This window comes from Gavia stellata, chromosome 23, assembly GCF_030936135.1.
Source record: "Gavia stellata isolate bGavSte3 chromosome 23, bGavSte3.hap2, whole genome shotgun sequence".
Classification (NCBI taxonomy): domain Eukaryota; kingdom Metazoa; phylum Chordata; class Aves; order Gaviiformes; family Gaviidae; genus Gavia; species Gavia stellata.
In genome coordinates, this window is record NC_082616.1 from 11,374,569 (window position 1) to 11,395,085 (window position 20,517).

At 43.8% G+C, this 20,517-nt stretch overlaps 1 protein-coding gene across 3 annotated transcripts in view; it reads left to right on the forward strand.

Annotated features, from left to right (window-relative positions):
- Nucleotides 1–78: 78 nt before the first annotated feature.
- RTN4 (reticulon 4) overlaps nucleotides 79–20,517 on the forward strand; it is a 47,501-nt gene continuing 27,062 nt past the window's right edge. Inside the window, exons 1-3 of one of the 3 annotated variants that reach the window (XM_059828439.1) lie at nucleotides 79–107; nucleotides 17,125–17,181; nucleotides 18,028–20,472. In XM_059828439.1, coding sequence (XP_059684422.1) covers nucleotides 17,166–17,181; nucleotides 18,028–20,472 — 2,461 coding nt within the window. In that variant the 5' untranslated portion in view covers nucleotides 79–107; nucleotides 17,125–17,165. Of the gene's footprint in view, nucleotides 108–1,042; nucleotides 1,122–17,124; nucleotides 17,182–18,027; nucleotides 20,473–20,517 lie in introns of those variants that run through there. The other 2 variants (XM_059828437.1, XM_059828438.1) reach the window with 2 other exon arrangements.

Here is a 20,517-nt window from a genome sequence, read left to right on the forward strand (position 1 = left end):
CGCGGCGCCCGAGGAGACAGCGCGGAGCGCGGAGGCGCCTCGGCCCCGCCCGGCCCCGCAGCGCCGAGCCGCCCGGGGTGCCGCGGGACCCCCCGGTCACACCCAGGGTGAGAGAGAGCGGGTTGCGGTCGGTCGGTGCGGTACCCCCTCCTTTGCTAAGGGCGCCAGGGGCCGCGCCCCCCGCCCCGCCACGTCCCCGCGGGCCCGTCCCGCAGGGGGCGCCGCGGCCCCCAGCACCGCCCCCGCCGCGGGGCCCCCTGGCGGCGCGCACGTGGGGCCCGCCCGGGCCGGCCCCCGCCCCACCCCGCATCCTCCGCGCTGAACTTTACCCGACTTCTCCATCCCCGCGTCGCCGTCCCTGGCGCCCCGCCCCCGCGCTGCATAGTCATGAGGCGGCCGCACCCTGCGCCGCGCCCCATTGGCGGCTCCGCGCCCCCTCCCCTTTCTACTGGCCGGCGCCGCCGTCGCTCAGCGCCGCGGCGGGCGGGGCGGGGCGGTGCAGGCGGCCGCGCCCCACCGCCTCCCCCACCGGTGACTCAACAGGGCGTGGAGTCCGGGTCCCGCAGCGGCGGCAGCGCAGCCGCGCCCTCCCCCCGCAGCCGGCAGAGGCACAGCCCAGCGCCGCGCACTCATTGTTCCGCCAGCTCCAGGCACCATGGACGAGCTGGACCAGTCGCCCCTAGTCTCCTCCTCCTCCTCCTCCTCCGGGCCAGCGCGGCCGCAGCAGCCCCAGTTCAACTACCAGTTCGTGCTCGACGACGAGAAGGAGGAGGAGGAAGAGGAGGAGGAGGAGGAAGAGGAGGACGAGGACTTCGACGAGCAGCTGGAGGTGATGGAGAGGAAGCCCGCCGCGGCTCCCGCCCCCGCCGCAGCCCTGCAGGAGCGGCCGCCGCAGCTGCTGGACCTCGGCGGCCCCGCCGAGCCGCCCCGCCCTGCCGCCCCGGAGCCCCCGCAGCCCGACTGGAGCCCCCCGGGAGCCGTCGTCTCCTCCTCCTCCTCCTCCGCCACCACGCCGTCCCCCGCACAGGAGCAGCCCTCGGCCCCCGCCCGGCCCGCTCAGCCCCAGCCGCCCGAGCCCGCCGCCGCCCCCCGGAGAAGAGGGTCCTCCTCCGGCTCGGCTGGTGAGTGCCTCCGCCCCGGGGCCGGGGAGGGCGGCGCGCCTGGCTGCCGGGCGCCTCCGCCCGACCCGCTCCGGCTGTCGCTTCCCGCCGCCCGGCCGGGAGGCTCCCTTTGTCTGCCGGCCCTCGGCCGCCTCCTGCGGCATCGCTCCCTCCCCTCAGCCGCGCCGGGGCGCGGCCCCGCGGCCCCGCCGCAGCTCATGCGGGAAAAAGGGCTCCCCCTCCCCCTTTTCTGTTTTTTTTAATTTCTTCTGTTTCCCTCCTCCCCTCTCTGTTACGCTAATGGCGGGAGGGGGGAAGCGCCGCCCCGGCCGCCGCCTCGCACATGGGCCGCCCGGGGGCGAGGCCGCCGCCGCCGCCTGGCAACGGCCGCGTCGCGGGGGGGAGCGGGGGGCAGAGCCTGAGGTAACGGCCGCCCGTCTGGGGCTGCGCCGCCCGCGCGGGTCCGGCCGGTTCTTCCCCCCCCCCCCCCCCCCGGCGCGAAACCCGCCCGAGGCGTCGCGGCTGCTTTCCCGTCCCCTCGCCGCATTGTCCCGGGCACGGTTCACCCGCGGGGCGGCCCGACGCGGCGGCCTCCGGGGCTGGGCCGGGGAGGGGGGGCGCGGGGCTGCCCTGCGGCGGGCAGCCGCTGCGGCCGTGGGAGCGTGGGGGAGGAGGGAGGTACAGATGCTTTTAATCTTAGTCATTTTAAACAAATCGCCTCGCTGGGAGGGGCGGGGGGGGGTGTGTGTGAAGGAGCAGCGCTACCTCCTTTCCTACACCTGCCTCCCAAGGCAGGGAGCGCGGCGAAAGGGGAGGCGGTGGGCGTCTCTGCGGCCGCCCGCCCTGTGTGGGAACGGCCGCTCGGACAGCGGACCTTAAACCCCGAGAGGGGATGTCATCGGGTGAAGTAGGTCCGGAGGCACAAAAGGCGTGCGGGCTGCTCGCCGCTGTAGGTGCGGCAGCACGGGGGGACAGACGTCAGCCCCGCGTCCCGCCTGTGCCTCCCGGACGGCCGCAGCTGTCGTGCGAGGGGTCACCCCGTAACGTCGGGGTGCTCTGCAGTTCAGGAGCGCTGTAGTGGAGGACGTGCCACCCCCGGAGCAATCGCCGGGGCTGCGGGAGTGCCAAAACCCTTCTTGCGAGGTCTAATCCAGGAGCTGACCCGGCGTGAATGATGTCTTGTGTGCGGATTGCGGTTGGGCCTTGGCTCTGCTTTTGCTCAGTTCAAAATACGAGAGCTAACTCGAGGTCCTTCAAAGAGTGAAAATGAACAAATCAAGGTGCCTTACTGTCACCGTGGTGCATTCTTACCTGCATTGCTATCATCACATTGGTAGGCTGTATAGGTTTTAAAGACACAGGATTTCAATAATAACTTGATGTCATGGTATGAGTAAGCATGATACTCAAGATTTAATCAAAAAAACCCCCATCTGGAACAGTGACAAAAAAGGCCTTTCGTTCAACCTGAATTTGATTTTGTTGGGGGTGGGGTTTCACAACACATTTTATTTGCATGTGTGACAGGACTTCATGGTTAGTTGTGCTGTTTTCTGTCGTGAACTCTACTTTTTTGTTCTCCTGGTAGCTCTTTGTGTAGCAATACACTGAGGAGATTTTTTTTTTTTCTTATTTCCACCATTTGGAGGACAGATGATGACAAAAGCTTGCAACAGATTTAAGAATAGGGATCCCATATGATGAGTGAACAGAAATCTTTTTAGGCAAGTTGTTTGAGTGGAGCCATGGAAGGTTTGAGCAGAACAGAATGGAGGGAATAGGATCAACCAAATCTTGCTGTTGCTTTGAAAAGTAGGGATAAAAGCGTGGTGTCCAGAGCTGATTTGTTTTATTACTCCCTGACCCTTGAAGGATAAGGCAAGGAGAACAGTAATTCTTGAAATACATCTTCTCAGTTTGAGTAGAGGAGACCTAACTGGGTGAGTAGCGTAGCTCAGAAGTGGTGCCAAAGAGTTATAAGACCTAATTGGAGGGGGCAGAATTTATCAGTGATGATTAGTTTAGAGCTCTGAAGTGAGGACTGGCATCTTTGGGAGGCCTGGTTTCCAAAGACAGGGTGTTGTAACACATGATGCTCATCTAATGATGGGTTGGAATAGTACAGGCTGTCTTTTAAGAACTTGAAAGTACTAGATGAGAAAAAATTGTTTTGATAAAAGCATTGTCTACTTATGTCATGAATACTTTGATCCTCTCAGATGCAGGAGTACCTAGTTTTGAGCATGTCAAGTATCCATTTAAACATCAATTATTTTTTTTAGTTTTGCATCTAGCAGTTTGTGTTAAAACTATCTCAGTCAAAATACTGAACTTGGGTTCAAATTAGTTGACTTTCAGTCTTGCTGTGGAATTGGCAAAATCAGGTTGATGCCTGCAACTTGTGGCAGGGTGACTGTGGCACGGATAGCCATATGTCTGGGGTGGTTCCCTCTCTTCTGGAGGGTTATGGTTTCATTTACTTTCAGCTCTGTTGTACAAGTTTAAGGTGTAAGCGAAGAACGGCAGTTCACAATCTAGAAATTTTAAAAATATTCTGTTGTCTTCATACTTAAAATCTAAGGCTTTGATTTAGTGAGGATTTGAGGTAAATAACTTAGAAATTCTATTTCCAAGAGAAGGGGAAGGTAGCATTGCCTGTAGCTAGTATGCAAAGAATAGTAGGGATTCTTTTATCTGCAACAATAGGCCATGGTGCTGCTTTTTGTCAGTATAACAACAGAGAAAATGTATGGGCTACTTGATGGCCCATTAAAATGTATTATTTATTTTTCTGGAGGTGTTTTAAAAAGTAAATCTTTGTAACTACACTATTAGTTACATACTTGGGAGTATTCAGTATCATTGTTGTAAGAAACCGTGACATAATTATACGTAACGTAAGCCTCTGGCTGTGTATCAGCAGCCTACCTTCTTAAGAGCTAATATAAATATTTGGTGGAGAAGAAAACAAGCAAGAGGACTGCAGTAAAACTTAGTCTCTCCTGGACGTGTTCTTTTGTTTTGCCTACTCACTGTTATGTAGGTAGCAAAAATTACAGTTCTTCTTGAGATATTACTACTTAAATCTTTTTATTATCTATATTTACATACATTGCAGAGAAAAGTAAATTTGAGGGAGTCATATACGTACAAGTAATGCGCTTTTTTTTTTGGCTAGCTGCCCAAAGTAAGATTAACTAATGAACTATGATAAGATACTGCTTTCTATCTTTAAAGCCCTGGATCCTAGCAGCATGTACTGTTGCTTGTAAAGGCAGGTATATATCACTTTCCTGGAAGAGGCTATCGTGATTTGAAGTTAAACCACGCACTTAGAAGAAACCCGTATGGTAAACCCAGCAGAGTGGCCACAGACCAGCATGCAAAGTGAACAGAGATGTCTCCTTGTGCGTCAGTTGCCTGCAACGCGGCCATGGTTCAATACGTATGCAAATATTCTGTCAGGCCAGTTTATTAATTCGTCTTGTTCTTACGTTTAGTTTTGTAGGACATGGTTTTATTTCATCAATGTTGAGGAGAGGTTTCATGAACAGTTGACTTAGGTGCAGACAGTGTCAAGCGGAGGTCAGCAGGGATGCCCAAGCAGTACCAGGAGCCCACGAACGGTTCTGTGTTAGAGCTCACCCTCACCAAGCTGACCTCGGCTGCAGTAGCTGGTGATTAAATGGAGTGATCTATACCTGCTTCTGCCCACTCTATAGAGTGTGCCTTTTATCCTGCAGTGGGGATATGCAGATCTTCTAATTCGCATTTTATACAAATTCTAAAGCAGCATGTACACTCCTCAAATTTTTTTTCTGTGTTGCTGAATTTTCTGGTGTGCTGCTGTGTATGCATAGACTCATACAGAGGAGTTGTGTGGATTTTAAGGACAGAATGCAGCATGACTTGGAAAAAATATAGCTGTCCTTGAATACTACCACTGGTGACTTTCATTTGCACCCTTCATTTACTAAAATATGTTCCCACTGATCTTCAGTGTTTCTTTGAGGTGCAAGACCCCTTCTCTTCCCAGATGTAGTCAGTAAAGCTGTAAGGGAGGTGGTCCTAACCGAAGTGTATCAAAGAATAGAATAGGTTTTTTTTTTCTATTACAGTTTCCATTATAGTGACATATGGGGAGGAAAGCAACCAGTAATTTGACTGGTATAGTAAAGCTAGTATCTTCATTTTCGTATTTCATGTTCCCATCTAGGTGAGTTTAATAGGGGATTATTTGATTTGATTTATTTGGTTTGATGTATTGTCATGTGCATGTGCAATGCCTAGCACAGTGGGGCTTGCTTCTGTAATTCAGCTGGTATAAGAGTTTCTAAAGCCAAGCAGCTATTTCTTCTGTTAACCAGGCGTATGTGCAAGGATAGTCCTGCCAGGTTTGATAGTGTATTTGCTTCACGTGTGTATCCTTTGACTTGCTTTCCAGGATAAAACCACACAGCTTCCACCTACCATATAATGATGTAGCCCTCAGGGAAGTTTTGAATTGCACTGGGAGTTTCCCCCTTGGAGATGAAATCCTACAAACCACAAGCTAGGAGATGGCAAAGAACTACTGGTTGTTTGCCCTTTTTTTCCGTTCCTCCCTAGTTGTACTTAAGGAAATTTGCAGCCTGTCTGCGAAGTGATGACTATCTCGTCCACCCTGTTGTATCACCATTGGTCATCTGTGATAACCACTAACAACAGCACTTGTATAAGAGTCGAGGACAGCATTTAAGCCTTCCAATCAGTGGTTTTCTCCCACTGACTGGTACAAACTTGCTAGGAAAGTGTCAAGTCCTTTTGCAACAGCTGATCTACAGATGGGTTAGAAATGAGTGGTTGTTGGAATACGAAGGCCTGAGGTCAAAAGACTCAAACTTTGCAGCTCACGAGGAGAAAAATAAGCTACGGTTGTTGGCAATTGGCATGGTGAAAAGACAATCTTAAAGTAGATCTGTGATTGGAAAAATGTGATTTCTAAGTGGCTTGCAGATGCAGCTTGTGTTATTTCAGTAATTTGCGATGCATTTTTCTAGTATAACTTTCTCGTTGGTGTATTGTGAGGATGTTCTCACTTTTCCTTCCTCCTCCTCTAGTGCCTAGGATGGGCAGGGTGAGGACTTTGGAGAGCACTCAGTCTCGGAGCCTGGCTACTTAGCAGAAGACTATAGGTGTCATTCTTCTAACCCTGGAGACCAACTTTCCCGTGCTGTTAGAACCCTGTGGGGGCTCTGCTGCTTGCCACCCGATTTTGAGGGAGAGTAGTGGCTTTGACTGCCTGTTTCAATGTCCGTTTTGCCACACCCAGCTGTTTGGTGGCTCTCCAGATTAATCTGGCCTTTGTGTGCTGGGAAGGAAGGTATTAGAATAACAAAGGGCAGTTAACCTACAACTTTGAGGCATGTCTTGGTGTGCTTGAGTTGTTTCTTTGTTTTCTGTTAATATTTTGAATGAAATAAGCCTTTTTTTTTTGAGCTGGCGTGTTACTATAGTAACCATGAAACTCAGATACAAAAAACAGCAATGCATAGTTCAATCTGAAAATGTCCTTCGGGTTCTAGCTATTTTACAAGCAAGGAAATAGTTCTTGGTCTTTTGCTGGCTAAAAGATGTAAAGCACTGTGTAGCTTACAGATAAATTGTCCTGAGATATTCAGAAATGCTTATGCATGAAGTAGGAGGAAAATTGTGTAACTATCAAGCTGCATTAGAAATGAAAGAAAAAAGCTATTATTACCAAGTAAAAAATAGTGAACTGTGAGACCTATTCTAAGTAGAAGTCAAGTGTGTTTTCATGCTTTTTTTTAATTTCTTGTCTTATGATCTAAAATAGATACTACTCCTGTTATGCTTTAAAAACACTGCATAATGTTTTCTACTTTTTAAGACTGTTTTTAGGGCAGCACAGTACAGCTAGCACTGAGATCACTGGACTACAGCTGTATGACGTGTGTTTGGTGGATTGATTGAAATACCGATTAAAATAGTTTTAAGAACTATTATAATAGCAATAAAATAATGGGCTTATTAATATTCATGAAGTCTGAGAAAATAAAATTATTTAAGTAGAATGTTTTTGTCTTTCAAATGGAAATAATCAATCTGCTGCTAACTGTAGCTGTCAAAATGTGAGGATTTTAAGTTAGAGATGTTTTTAGATGACTGCTCTTCCCCATTGTTTTTAATGGGTTTGTTCCCATTCATTGTTTTCTGATGTATAAAGAAAGAATACTTCTAATTTTACTTTTTTTCCCCCCCCTCACGTAGAAGTGTTAGGAATACCAGTTTGACCCTCCCTGGTTTTGCTGGAAGGCTTGCTTTGTGTCTTAGGAACGTACCCGTGAACTTTTACTTGAAGCTTCTTTTTAATGAACGGGGCAATCATGTCATCAACTTCATCGGGCAGGAAGAATATGTTAATTAAGATGTAGTTAAATAAGACACAAGACTGAGATAAATATAAATTTTCCTGTTGCCAACTAAAAATGCACTCAGTCTATTAGATGCTGTTGGTCTAATGTCAAAATCCCACTGCTTATCCAGTCATTACTGGTTTGTGACAGTTTTTCTTGAACCCTTTTCTGACAGAAGATAAAATTCCCTAATGCCTGTCCATCACCATCCTTTGTGTGTGATAAGGATATGAATGCCATGTAAGACAGATGAAAGAGCATGTGTAAGGCCTTCAAAAGCAGGTTGTAGCTGCAGAATTGAAAGGAAGAGGAACAAGCAAGATTTGGAGGAGGTAGAAAGATGTATGTGGTTGTGGTGGAAGAAAGATCGCTTCTTTCTTGTTCTTCAGCTGGGTCTTCAAGTATTCATGCCTTCAGCTTGAGAAATGCTGTTCAAAGGGCAAGGGGATGAATTTCCAGTGTTTTAAACCCAAGTTTTCTTTAAAAGATCACATTGTTAGATAAGAAAATCAGTTTCCTGTATGAATTGTGTCTAAGTGACAAAAAACTGAAGTGGATAGCTAAAACCTGTATTGACCAAAATCTGTTGCAACTCAGGAAGTGCAGTGCTGCTTGGTATCTGATCTTCTGTGTTGAAAAGGAGGACATCAGGACAGTATGTATAATCTTCACACTGCTTTATTCATTTCATTAGAAGATACTCTTACACAAATGCTGATGGCTGTAACGAATCCTCTGATGAATGTCCATGTTCTTTTTCCCTCTTTTGAGATGAAGATATCTTATGCATCAATTTGTTTTTATTTTACAGACTATAAGCTCTTATGTCAGAGGCTTGTCACGCAAGGTAATGTGTTGGGAATAGATGCTGAAAGAAATCAGTAGCATCTCTTCTCCATTCTTTAAAGATTAATTTAGCTAATAAATATATTCTTCCCCAATGATGAAGTTGCTAATCTAAATACTGCTTAATTTGTTTAATTGTGGGGAAAGCAGGGAGAAATTCCATCTGTACAAATCAGTGAAAGGGAATCTTATGATTGGTATAATCTCCAAAATTAAATTGGATAATGTCTGCATAATGATAGGATTTGCATGGCTCTTTAGACCTCCTGCCTTTGAGTAAGTTCTGGTGTAATTATTATGTTTTTCTGCTTTGTGGCACTGCCAGAACCCAAATTTCTGTTTGTTACTTCAACATATGGTTAAAAGAGTCTGGGTCATAAGGAAGAGTTATTTAGTTTTTAGAGAAATTATCTAGCATTTTTCTGGATACAAATATTGCCAAAGACTGAATACTTATCTTTAAAGCCATGTGTAGCTGGACACATGTGTTTGCAGTTGGCTAGATTGTTTCTTTCTGCTTCTTTCTTTTTAATTAATATATTAAAAGAATTTAAATTGAATATAAATACTAAATCTGTGAATGTTCATATCTGAAACCATTCTAGATTTATTCTAAGCTTTGCTATTAAATAAATTTGTGACTTATATATTAAATATAGTTGTGATTGTGAAGTGGGTATTTCAAGCCATCAGAGATGGGCTGTGAACAGTTGATTATTGTGGCCGCCTGACTTCAATGAAGGGAGGTGTTTACCCCCACCTGATGCTGACTCTGTAAGAAGGCAGAACTCATATGATTAGGTCAGTTGATACACTTGGGGGAGAAGGCACAGGCCTTCAGGGCACAGTTGATCTATGTGGCAGTTACTCGTCTGCCAGCTTCGTTTGTGCTCAGAAGCCAAATAGTTCATCTTTGCTCTTCAGAGGATTTAACTTTCCTCATGGTGAGCCACTGTGGACTGCTGGTCTGTGACAGGTATGTGCATCCTGCTTCTGAGAATTCCTGGTTCTCTTGTTGCACTTGGTGTATGAATAATGAAAAGTGCCTTTGGCACTGACCTATGTGACTTTTCTCTTGTTTGTTTGTTTACTTTTAATAACAAAATGCCAGATAAAGTACTGTCCTTGCTCTGAGGAGATATGGTGACCCTCATATGGATGAGGGACTTTTAATAGGAAGTGGCATTATAGAACCATCCTCTGAAATGCTGCTTGGATCCTGTCCATAGTGTTATTGATCAAAATGTTTGGTTGCAGGAGTGAGGAGAGGCCAGCAGTTATGTGTCTGAAGCATTTAATGGCCTTTTAGAAACACCCTTGTAGTGGGTACTTGTTTTGGCAATCTGGGAATTGTAATGGAAAGAATTGTAATAGAGCCTGAATTAACATATCTCCCTCATGCATCTGTTCTTGCCTTGGCTGGCAGTTGGATATTGCAGCAGAGTGGTACTGCCTCTCCTGCTTTTCACTCAGTAGCTGATCAAAAGAAAATGAAATGGCATATACCTTACCTCTGTCCCTGTACGCTTTACAGTGTCTGCATTGCTGAGCAACTCACCTCAAATGCAATTTTTCCAAAAGAGGGAAGGTTGCTCCAAGTTGGACCATGTAAATAGGATAGTGAAAAAAAACTTGCTTAAACTAGTTTGGTTATAGATTTCTGCTCAGACAATAAGAAAACACTTGCTTCTTGCCGGAGACTTGTGTTTCCATAAACAGTATTTAAAGCAGCAAGCATTGTTCAAAATGCTTGTTTTGAACTTGTTTTCTTTGTCTATTTCAAATAACATGAAATGAGACATGTGTGCAGTATAGTGCAACTCGCTCTGCAAGTGATTGGATGCATGATACCGCTTTGCAGTTATTTTCATGAAGACCTGAGATGACCTACAGCTGCCCTTGTGAGTCATCAAAACTCTTGGATCCTTTTGTGATCCTAGCTGTGATACCCTCAAGATGTTAAAAATGGAGCTCCTGTTTTCACTTAAATCTTCAGCAATTTCTGTCTTCTGTAGCAGCTTGTATACTTTCCTTGAAGATTTCCAAGTAGTTTACAGTCTGAGTTTCCTAAACTGGAAACTTCTCTTTATAAACCTAATTTGCTGTGGCTCTGCAGCTTTATCTAATAATATGAACAGATGCCATTACTAGTTAATGTTCTTTATCTTGAATACCTTAAATATTTGGTGAAATACCATATTTAGAACAATTGCATCATAACAGGAGATGATTTAAATGGAGTTTGTGTAGGCAGCTGCTTTTCTCAGGAAATACTTGTGAAGTTGTGTGCCCTTGTTTACTCTACAGTAGGAAATTAGGCATCCAAGAACTGGACTCTCCTTGAAATCATTTAATTTAACTTTTAAATGGCCAGGTATGTTGTCTTTGACACTTTATGCCAAGAGGTAACAATTTACTTGCAATAATTTGACATCAACACACACAGGAAAAAAAATAATCATGGCAGTTCCTCCCTATGGTTATGAAGTGTGAGTGTATTGCACTGGTCTCCAAAAGCCTTTTGAGGTTTTTGTAGTTCTTCAATCTGTAAAAGCATAAAACTTCATGGTAGCACTACATACATGTGTTTTGCTTAGATAAAGGTTTGAGATCAGAAATGCTGCTTGGGGCAGTCTTTGCTGTGGACAAATCAACAACTTGGTGCATTGAAGAAGCAGACAATTTCTCTTTTGTGTGTGCCCTAGAGGAATTGCTGCAAATGTAACTTTTGCACTGCATATGAGTCATGTCACAGATGCCATTCCTTTGAGTATTAATTTTACCCTGTTTTCTTTTATTGTTAAATATTTGTATTAACAAGAGTGGCCCTTCAAAACCAGTGTCCCATTGTGGTAGGTCTCTAAGATAAAAGCAGTCCCGGTCTTGTTAGTTAGGCATTTTGCTCATTTTTTAAACATGCAAAGGTGAAGTGGATTCTTAAAAACTTTATTTTTGCCAACTGTTTTTTTTTATTTTGTTTTAAGACTAGCCTACATTCTTCAGCAAACTAATTCAGGACATGTTTTTTATTTTCTGAAGGCTGAAACTGCCATCTAGCAGCCTAATACAGTCTCCTAGCAAAGCTAAACTGTGCGTCAGGATGAAGTTTACTCTGTGTTTATATGTGGAAAATAAAATGTTTACATTTTTTTTTTCCCCGATGCTGAGCTCCTCTATAAAAATAAGGGGAGTATCAGAACAATGAACCTGCCTTACCACAGACCTGCTGCTGATGGAGTCACATGTGAGAGCAGATGGAAGGGTACATCCGTTTCCCTCATCACTGGATTTTGGTTAGAACATGTTCTTTCTGAGTTCTCATCTTCTGTGACTAGACTTAAGTCCTCTGCTTTCTGTTGGCAAGTATGTTTTTTTGGGGGAGAAAAAAGGCAGTTTTTTCATAAATTGCTTTTCTTGCAATTGTCAGTTTACTACTTTTTCATTTTAAACACTCTTCTCTTTTTCTCTGAGAATCTTTGCAGCTAACTTTACTTTCTTATTTGTCTGGAAATCTCTCTCTGTTTATTTCTCTGCTTTTTATCCAAAACTTTGATACTAAATTTGAAGGTTTGTGCTGGTAATATCAGTATCTTGTAACAACACCAGTTAGTGGGCAATCATCAAAAATTAAAATGAGAGTTTAAAATGACACCTCTTTGTCATGCTGCTGTCAGGTTTGGTTTTATTTCAACAAAACTGAAATCTGTTTCTTGTTGGTGGAGCTTATGTTTTAGTTGAAACAATAATACAAAGTTTTGAAGTATGAGAGTTTATACTACTGAAAGGAGAAGCTGGAGGGTTGTTTGTGGGTGGATTTTTTAAAATTTTTAAGGGAATATTTAACTTGCAAAAAGTCAAGGTAAAATTCGTAGAATGTTTTTGATTAAAAATAGGAATGCAATCGGAATGTATCACCTTGTGCATCACTTTGTTCTGATGTTCCTTAAATGCTTTTCCTTTCACATTAGGGGGATATGTTCATATATGTGGATATTTAAAAAAAAAAAAGGGAAGAAAAAAAGGCCAGAGGAGTGTGTGCTAGTGAGCAAAACTGTTAACTTTCTCTCTTGTTAGGCAAACAGCAGTCATGCAGTCATTGGTGTGGTGGTGTGTAGGTGTATATGTTTGAATATAATATTAGTATTTTACTGAGTGCTGTAAGATCACCTGCGCAAGGTTGAATCTGTCTCTAAAGTTCTCTTTAAAAAACATCAACTGGACTACTTCAGGAATTAATACAAAGTAAACCCATTCACAAATAGGAGGTCTGTCTTTCTCTTAACTGTAATGCTGAAGGTAGGTTACTAACCTGCACCATTACGGATTTTGGGCAGATAAAATTTGGAGTAAAGACACGTCTTTTAAAAACCTCCAAGGATGGCGACTCAGCCACCTCCCTGGGCAGCCAGCTCCAGTGTCTGACAACCATTTCAGTGAAGAAATTTTTCCTAATATCCAGTCTAAACCTCCCCTGGCACAACTTGAGGCTGTTTGCTCTTGTCCTATCACTTGTCACTTGGGAGAAGAGACCAACACCCACCTCTCTACAACCTCCTTAGGGACATGGTTTAGTGGTGGACTTAGCTGGGTTAGGTTTACGGTTGGACTTGATGATCTCAAAGGTCTTTTCCAACCTAAATGATTCTATGACTGTTTTCTCCTGGAGATTTAGTGTTCATTTCGACGTCTCATTCTTCTGTATTTCAAGAAACAAAATCTGTCTTCTGATGGAAACAGTAATTCATCTTACTGAATTAATTTTTTTGTTACGATTTGTAAAAACTGAAGATTTCTTTACTCTAGATTTTCTTTAGATCTTTGGGTGAAGCTTTGCTGTAGTGAAGGCCCACTTCGTACTTCAAGGAAGGAGTTTTGAATATGCACCTTTACTTGAAAATAATCTTGCTTAGAGCTTGATACATTCTGAATTTTTTTTTTTACTTGATTCCAGTAGTGGTGTACTACTTTATTTCAATCACCTAATTTCTGCCATTGATAACGCAAACAGGAAAAGTCACCCTCAGTGATCTATCCTCCTCGCACTTCTTTTACAAACAAACGTTATTCCACTAAACATAGTACTTTATTACAAAACTTACTACTACTGTTACCAGTGTTGCCACTTAAGCGGTGGGTGGGGAGAGGCAGCTGGTTCTCTAGAGTGCTCTGCAAGTGTTGGCTGAAGTGGCTTGCATGCTCCTCGTGGTGTGCCTTTGAGCCTGGGCAGTCTTGCTGTATGCCAGGCTACACTCTGATAGATGCTGCATTTTTTTCTCTTGTCTATCAAAGCACCCACAGAGTTCTGTTTCTGAAAGGTTTCTACCTCCAACACTGGAGGTAAGGATTCTTTAGTGCAAATGTCATTGCTGGAAAAAACACCATTCCTTTCACCGTGTCATTTGAATTACAGTCTGAAGAGAATGGTTGGTTCAGTTAGCAATCTCACTGATGTGGGAGTTGTAGAGGTCCTACTCTGTTCTCCCTACTTGCCTGGAGGTGTTATACAGGGAAAAAGTCCTTGTATCTTCTTTCTTTCAGCAGGAAAAATACCATTCTGATGTGGGTGGAGGGAAAGTGGGTGGTTCTCCTTGGCTGGTTAGGAAATACTGCTTTTATGTAATCACTTTTCACGCTCCAGCTATGTGTGGAAAAATAAAGTTTGGGTGTGGGCATAATACCCTTCCATTAAGAGAACCTGGGAATTCAGTGACTGGCACAGCTATTGTGTTATTTCCGTGTTAGGTAAATGGAAGCCAAACCCAAGAAGGAGTTTCTGCATTGTGCTGTCTTAATGGAGCACTGGAAAATCAGCGCTTACACCAGTGTTCCTCACCAGAAACTGAAACCTCTCTCTCTGGGGTTGGGAAGTGTTCAAAAGATTAAGTCCAGAATTTTTGGTAGAGATTGCAGTTGGTCTTTGGACACCAAGTGTACTGCACCTTCAGGGACTTGTGCATTTTTCTTTTTGCCTCCTTACCCCAGTGGACTCTGTCTTCTTTCTTTGCCCTCCTTTTACTTCTATATTTTCAGCATCCCCACTCCACTGACTTGGTCTTGGTTTCCCTGTGAGATCCTTTTCTGTTTGGCTCTCAGGGTTCTCTGCCTTCATGCTGCACAATCTGGTCTCGTCAGGTCCATCCTGCTTTCTCTCCACTCCAAAGCATAGACCCCTTCCAGCAAATAAAGGTTATGCTGCTCTGGCATGGCCCGGATGAGGTGAAAGTGTGCCTGGTGAATTGCCACATCGCAGGTCCCTTGAATTTGGACCTGGCGTGTGTGTGCAGTGCTCCAAGGGGAGTGTGCCACAGGTGGGTAAGAGATGAGGTGATAGATTGACACTGGCTCAAGGATGGAGTATGTAGAGACTGCTTCTCCATTTAACCAATGAGTGATTAGGCATTTCGGCAGGATCAATATCCAGTACACACATAGAGGGACACAGTTCTACATTTGTGGTCAGGAGATGTTGCTCACTTGGTCCATCCTAGGCATAATGTTGAGGGAAAAGGAGAGTGTGCTCCTTCTTGGTGCAAACGCTAAGGCTTGCTAACCTAAAATGTAAAGCTCAACAGCAGCCCTTGACGTACCAGGCACACTAGAAACTAAAGAAAAACCTCTGATGTTACTGCTAAAAGCCTCATTTTGAGGAAGGCAGAGCAGCTTTCTGGACTGATTAGTCCCAAGCTGCACTCTCACTGAAGCCCCTCATTTCACTCTTGAAACCAGGTGACTTGCTAACTTGTCTCATGGGGCAGTGGGCCCCTTGCGAGCAGTCCGCGTGCGGAAGAGATCCCAGTGAGCCAGGGCGTGTGGAGTCAAGCGTCTCCTGAAATAAAGGGCATGTGGTGATACTTGGCAGTGTACGGATGAGCAGTGCAGTTCTGTGACTTAGTGTCACATATTGATCAGTTGTCCTCCAGTGTGGTCTTTGTCCTTAAAAGCTTTTGCCACCACTGAACTAACTGTAACACTGTTTTAATGTGTTCTAAATTTGGAATTGAGGTTTCTCTCTGCGTGGCCATTAATAGGAAAATGTAATTTCTAGAAAACGGAACAGAAATCCCTTTGTCCCGGCAGGAGTTGAGGAAGCTTCTAAATACTGAGTCCTATGCTCCAACTTACTACTCTGTTTTCTTATATCTTGCTATGTTTTGTGGATTGTAAAGATCCCTTGAAGATAACAATGTTCTGCGAAACAAAACCAACCGGCTGTACATTGTGACAGGAAATGTAGGTTGCGAGGAGACTTGATTTTTGGAAAACTGCTGGTGGGATTAACTTGACTAAGCCAGACAGGTCAGGAGTACCTTGAAGTGACATTATTTCTGCAGAAAGTCGTGGTTCAGTGCCAAAACAAAAATTACCTTTATGCCTTGCTTTACTGGATTATTATGTACACGCTGCTGGGTCTACCATATTTCTCACTTTTTGCCTTTCATCTTTTAATATCAATTGCTTCTATTTTTCTTTGCTTTAATTAAAAAAATAAGTTCTTAACTTTTTCAGTCTTGATTTTTGTCCAGGCAAATAGCAAAACGAAAGATTGATGTCTGTACTGGAAATTCAAAATCTAATTGAAATGCTTTAATATAATTCTGCACTCTGCTAATACAATTGATGTAAATTGAAAACATTCTTTAACAGCCTTAATTTGAAAACTTTATGCACTCTTCAGAATGAAATACATTTACCTAAATGTTACTGTTTTTACATTAACCTATTGCTAACAGGCCGCAATGGGCCTGGGAAAAATACTGCTGCTGACACAGAAATCCAGAGGACTGGTTTTGATTTGCCTGGTTCCTAATGATGGCTGGTATCGCTGCTTCTAGACTGGTTTTTCATTAAATGCTTCACGCAGCTTAGTAAAATGTCATAGTTGTATGCTTTTACTTCAGATAATGTGCAATATGAAACTCTGGGATTGTCTGGCTTCTCGCCACCGTGCATTAGTGAAGGGTGGTGACTTCCTTAGCTTAGGAGAAGGGTGCCCGTCCTTCTATTTAATTACTTCTTTCAATGGAAATTGGAGAGCTGGGATTGTCTTGTGAAATATTAGGGTTAAAACAAACTCAGTAAAGCAAAATATGCTCCTTGGATCATGCCAAAGGCGGCTTTAAAAATAATGCCTTCATTTGGAAGTTTGTTTACATTATAACACAACAAAAATAGTAAAGACATAAATATAAAGCAAATAGTACAGTCATTTAGAATAAGATAGAATTGACTTACCAGTTTGATCAGTATCAGCATGCCTGATCTGTTTGTGGGGAGTTTCAAAGCTTACTTCAGTCATTTTAACTTTTCACCATTTCTGGTTGAGTCTCCTTATCGCTGCTGTTCTCACACAAGTTATCGGCATTAGGAGACCCTCTGACAAAGTGAGCTGAATAAGGACAGTGCGTCGGTGTCAGTGGCAGGTGTGTTTTCTGGTGCTAGAGACACTGTAGCTGCTCAGTAGTGTGGAAGTTTGGAGAATGAAAATGAAGAGTAGCTACTGTGGTGTATCTTACCGTAAGACTGGCCCCTGGCTTGGAGGGTGGAGATCCCTCAGTTGCCTCAGTAAAGACCCCATTGTAAACGGAGAATTCTGAGTGGTGCCTCTCCCAAATTACCTGGCTTGTATCTAGTTCTGTGGTTCTCTGTGGGTGTAGATGTTGGCTATGGATCTGTTTGGTTTACTGGGAACTGACTACTTGCGTGCTTTCTCCCCTCTTCAACCTAGCCTTTACTTCTGCTGAGGTTATTTGTTTGTTTTTCAGATGAGACCCTTTTTGCTCTTCCTGCTACATCTGCGCCTCTGATGCACTCCTCTGCAGGCAAGTTCTTTCTGCTCACCTTTGTCTGAATACATCCTGCATTTCTGATCTGATCTCATTAACTCTTTCCAATTAGTCTGCCTTTACTAAAAGTCAGCATGGGTCCAAGAATAGTCTCTATCACATTTTTCAGTTCTGACTTTTCAGTTGGTCTGTTCAAGATTCTAATACATGTTCATTTGTTTACATGGTAAATTGTTTTATAAACAAGCTACAGCCATCTGTGAATTCTTGGACCCTTGATGTAGGAGAGAAGTTGATACTATTAACAGGTTAATGCATCAAAGCATAGTGGCTTCACTGATTTAGCAGAAAGATGTAATCAATGGTAACTTTCTGCAGTATTTTATGTAAGTAAAATTTGTACCTGTAGTATTTATGTAGTGGTTTTTGTTAGCTACGCTGTCCACCAAATTCCCATTTAAAAAAAGTGTCAGAAAAAGACTTCTTACTGGCATGCACGTTTGTGCATATGTTTTTGTGCACAAGCCTACACACATACCCTCTCTCTGTCTCATCTTGCCACCCCACCCCCCCTCTCTCACTTTGTTAATATTGCCTGCTGTACTTGGATGCGCTGTACTTGTCTGGCATCTTCAGCTTTACTGTGATCTTTGTGCTGCATAAAGTTGCTGCTTCTCTAGCCTCTTGCATACTTCTCTGCTAGAAGAAGTAAAATAGAATAGCATACTTTAACTGATAGTTTGCTGTAATGGCTAATAGTATCTATGGTAGAACTTGGAAGAACCTCTTAATAACTAACATCATGTGAACCTGTTATGAAAGTTTGCATTGACTTTAAGAGCACTTGCATTCTCTAACTTTCCTTTCTGTCCACGGTCACAGAAAAAGTTATGGACTTGCAGGAGCAGCCAGGTAGCACTAAGTCGCTTGGTCAAGAGGATTTTACTGCAGTCCCGCTTGATACTGCTCCTTCTCTTCCCTCCTTCTCTCCTATCTCAGCTGATCCCTTTAAAGATCACGCAGCCTTTGATACACTCTCAGATGGATTACCTGCAAGAGGCATTTACAAAGAAAATGCAAGTGAGGTTTATAAAGAAACTATGGAAAATGCAAGAAATCCATTTCTTGCAGAGGGAAATGAAACAGGCATTTCAGAGGTGAAATACTCGGAACCCCCATTTGCTAAAGCAGAAGCAGCCATTTTATCTCAAGCTAAGGAAGAAACACAGCTAGAGGGCCCTAAAGAATTACCTAATCTTGAGAAAATGCCTGCACAGCAGCTGAAAATGTCTCCAGAAACTCCTCAAGATTTGTTTGAGAAAAATGAGGAAGATCTCTTTTATAACAAAGACACATACAGAGGTGGTGATCGCGGTGAAAAAGGGGCATTGAAAGAAGACCCTCTTAGGAGGGAAGAATATGCAGACTTCAAACCCTTTGAGCCAATATGGGAAGTAAAAGGTGCTAGTCATGGACTGAGCAGCGTGAGGGAGGATACTGGAAGTAAGACAGATGCCAAACTAGAAAGCAGTTTAGATGAGAAATATGGTGTAGATAAGCTGAATGTGCAGAAGGATTATGAAAGAGAGAGTGAAGGCAGCACTGAAGATCACTCATTCCCAAGTACCCCAGAAGCTGTAAAAGAACCTTCGCAGACTTACATCACTTGTGCTAAATTTGAATCCTCTATAAGTCCTGATGGTAGCAAAGTCAAATCTCTTTCTCCACTAGAGGAAGGCACTTCAGAAAATAGAACCGATGACGAGAAAAAAATCGCAGAAATGAAAGCTCAGACGAGCACGGAACAAGGTGATTTTAGCACTCAAGCAGTTGGCAAGCAGGACGGCCAGGAAGCTGACTATGCTAAAACAGAGAGTGTATCAACAGTGCCATCTGACACTGCAGCAAATATGCCTGAAGGTCTTACTCCTGATCTAGTACAAGAAGCATATGAAAGTGAAATGCATGATGCAGCATGTACAAAACTTGCTTATGAAACAAAGATTGATTTAGTTCAAACTTCTGAGTCAGTGCAAGAGACTCTGAAACCCGTGACACAGCTCTGTCCCTCGTTTGAAGGGTCAGAAGCTGCTCCATCACCAATATTGCCAGATATTGTTATGGAAGCCCCACTAAGCACTGGGACTGCTGGTGCAGAAGCATCTGCTGTGCAGCTTGAAGCTTCCCCATTAGAAACGTTTATTCCTACTGCTAATTATGAGAATGTAAAAGAAGAGACTGAAAAACCTCCCTTATACCAAGAGGCAGTGAATGTACCACTGACACAGGCCCAAGAAGCAAAAGAGGCATTAGCATTTAAAAAACCTGATCATGAGAGTAGCGCCAGTCCTGAAGATGCAGAGGCTCCATATATATCTATTGCATGTGACTTAATTAAGGAAACAAAGGTCTCTGGTGAATCTGCTTCTCCATCCTTTACAGATTATTCAAAGACACTGATAACAGAATGCATTTCTCAGGATGTGCCTGAACACAAGGAACTTGTTGAAAAACTGTCTCCACAGTTTGGAAAATCTGACTTGTTTAATAGCCAGGTGATACCTGACTTTACTGAGAAAGTGAGTGGAGATCCATCTCTCGTCTTAAAAAGTAAATCAACTGAGAATATTGTAACTGATGATGAACATGAGGAACGACTAGTGGATTCAGTAGCTGCCACGGGCAAGCCTTATCTGGAGTCTTTCCAACCCGAACTGGACTCTTCCAAAATTGTTGCTGCTCTGCCGTCTGAGCCAACACCTACAACAATAGCCAAGGCAGAGAAGATTCCTCTTCAAATGGAAGAGCTGAATGCTATGGCTTATTCAGCTGATGTATCTGTTGCTACGGAACCAAAAACAGGCGACAACAAAGCTCTTTCACCCATGGAGTCTTCCCCAGTGGAAGATGACTTTGTGATGTTAGCTCATCCTAATACTGCTCCTGAGTTTGTGGCAGAAGCTACTGACAGAGAAGTAATGCATAAAGATGAAAGCGAAGAGATCAGTAAGGTGATCAAAGGTGAGAAGAGGCAGTTGCCTTGCCCAGAGCTACCCTGTGATCTGTCTGTAAAGAATGTAGAAGTAAAAGCTGAGGAAGATATGAATGCCTTGAAAAAGTCCTTGGAGGCTGTGGACAGAGAAGTGCCTGAAGTATCCATGATGTCCTTATCGGCCACAGATACCTCACCTTTCTCTGCTGAAAAAGGGGTAGTCAGTGTAGTAAAACCAGAAGCTTTTGAGAAGGAAGCTGAGCAAGAAGCTGCTTCTGTTAAAGAAAAGGAAAAACCTACTGCTGTATTTTCAGCAAAGCTGAATAAATCTTCAGGTAATCTGTGTATGCTGTCTTGCAGTTCACTAATCTCCATAATTC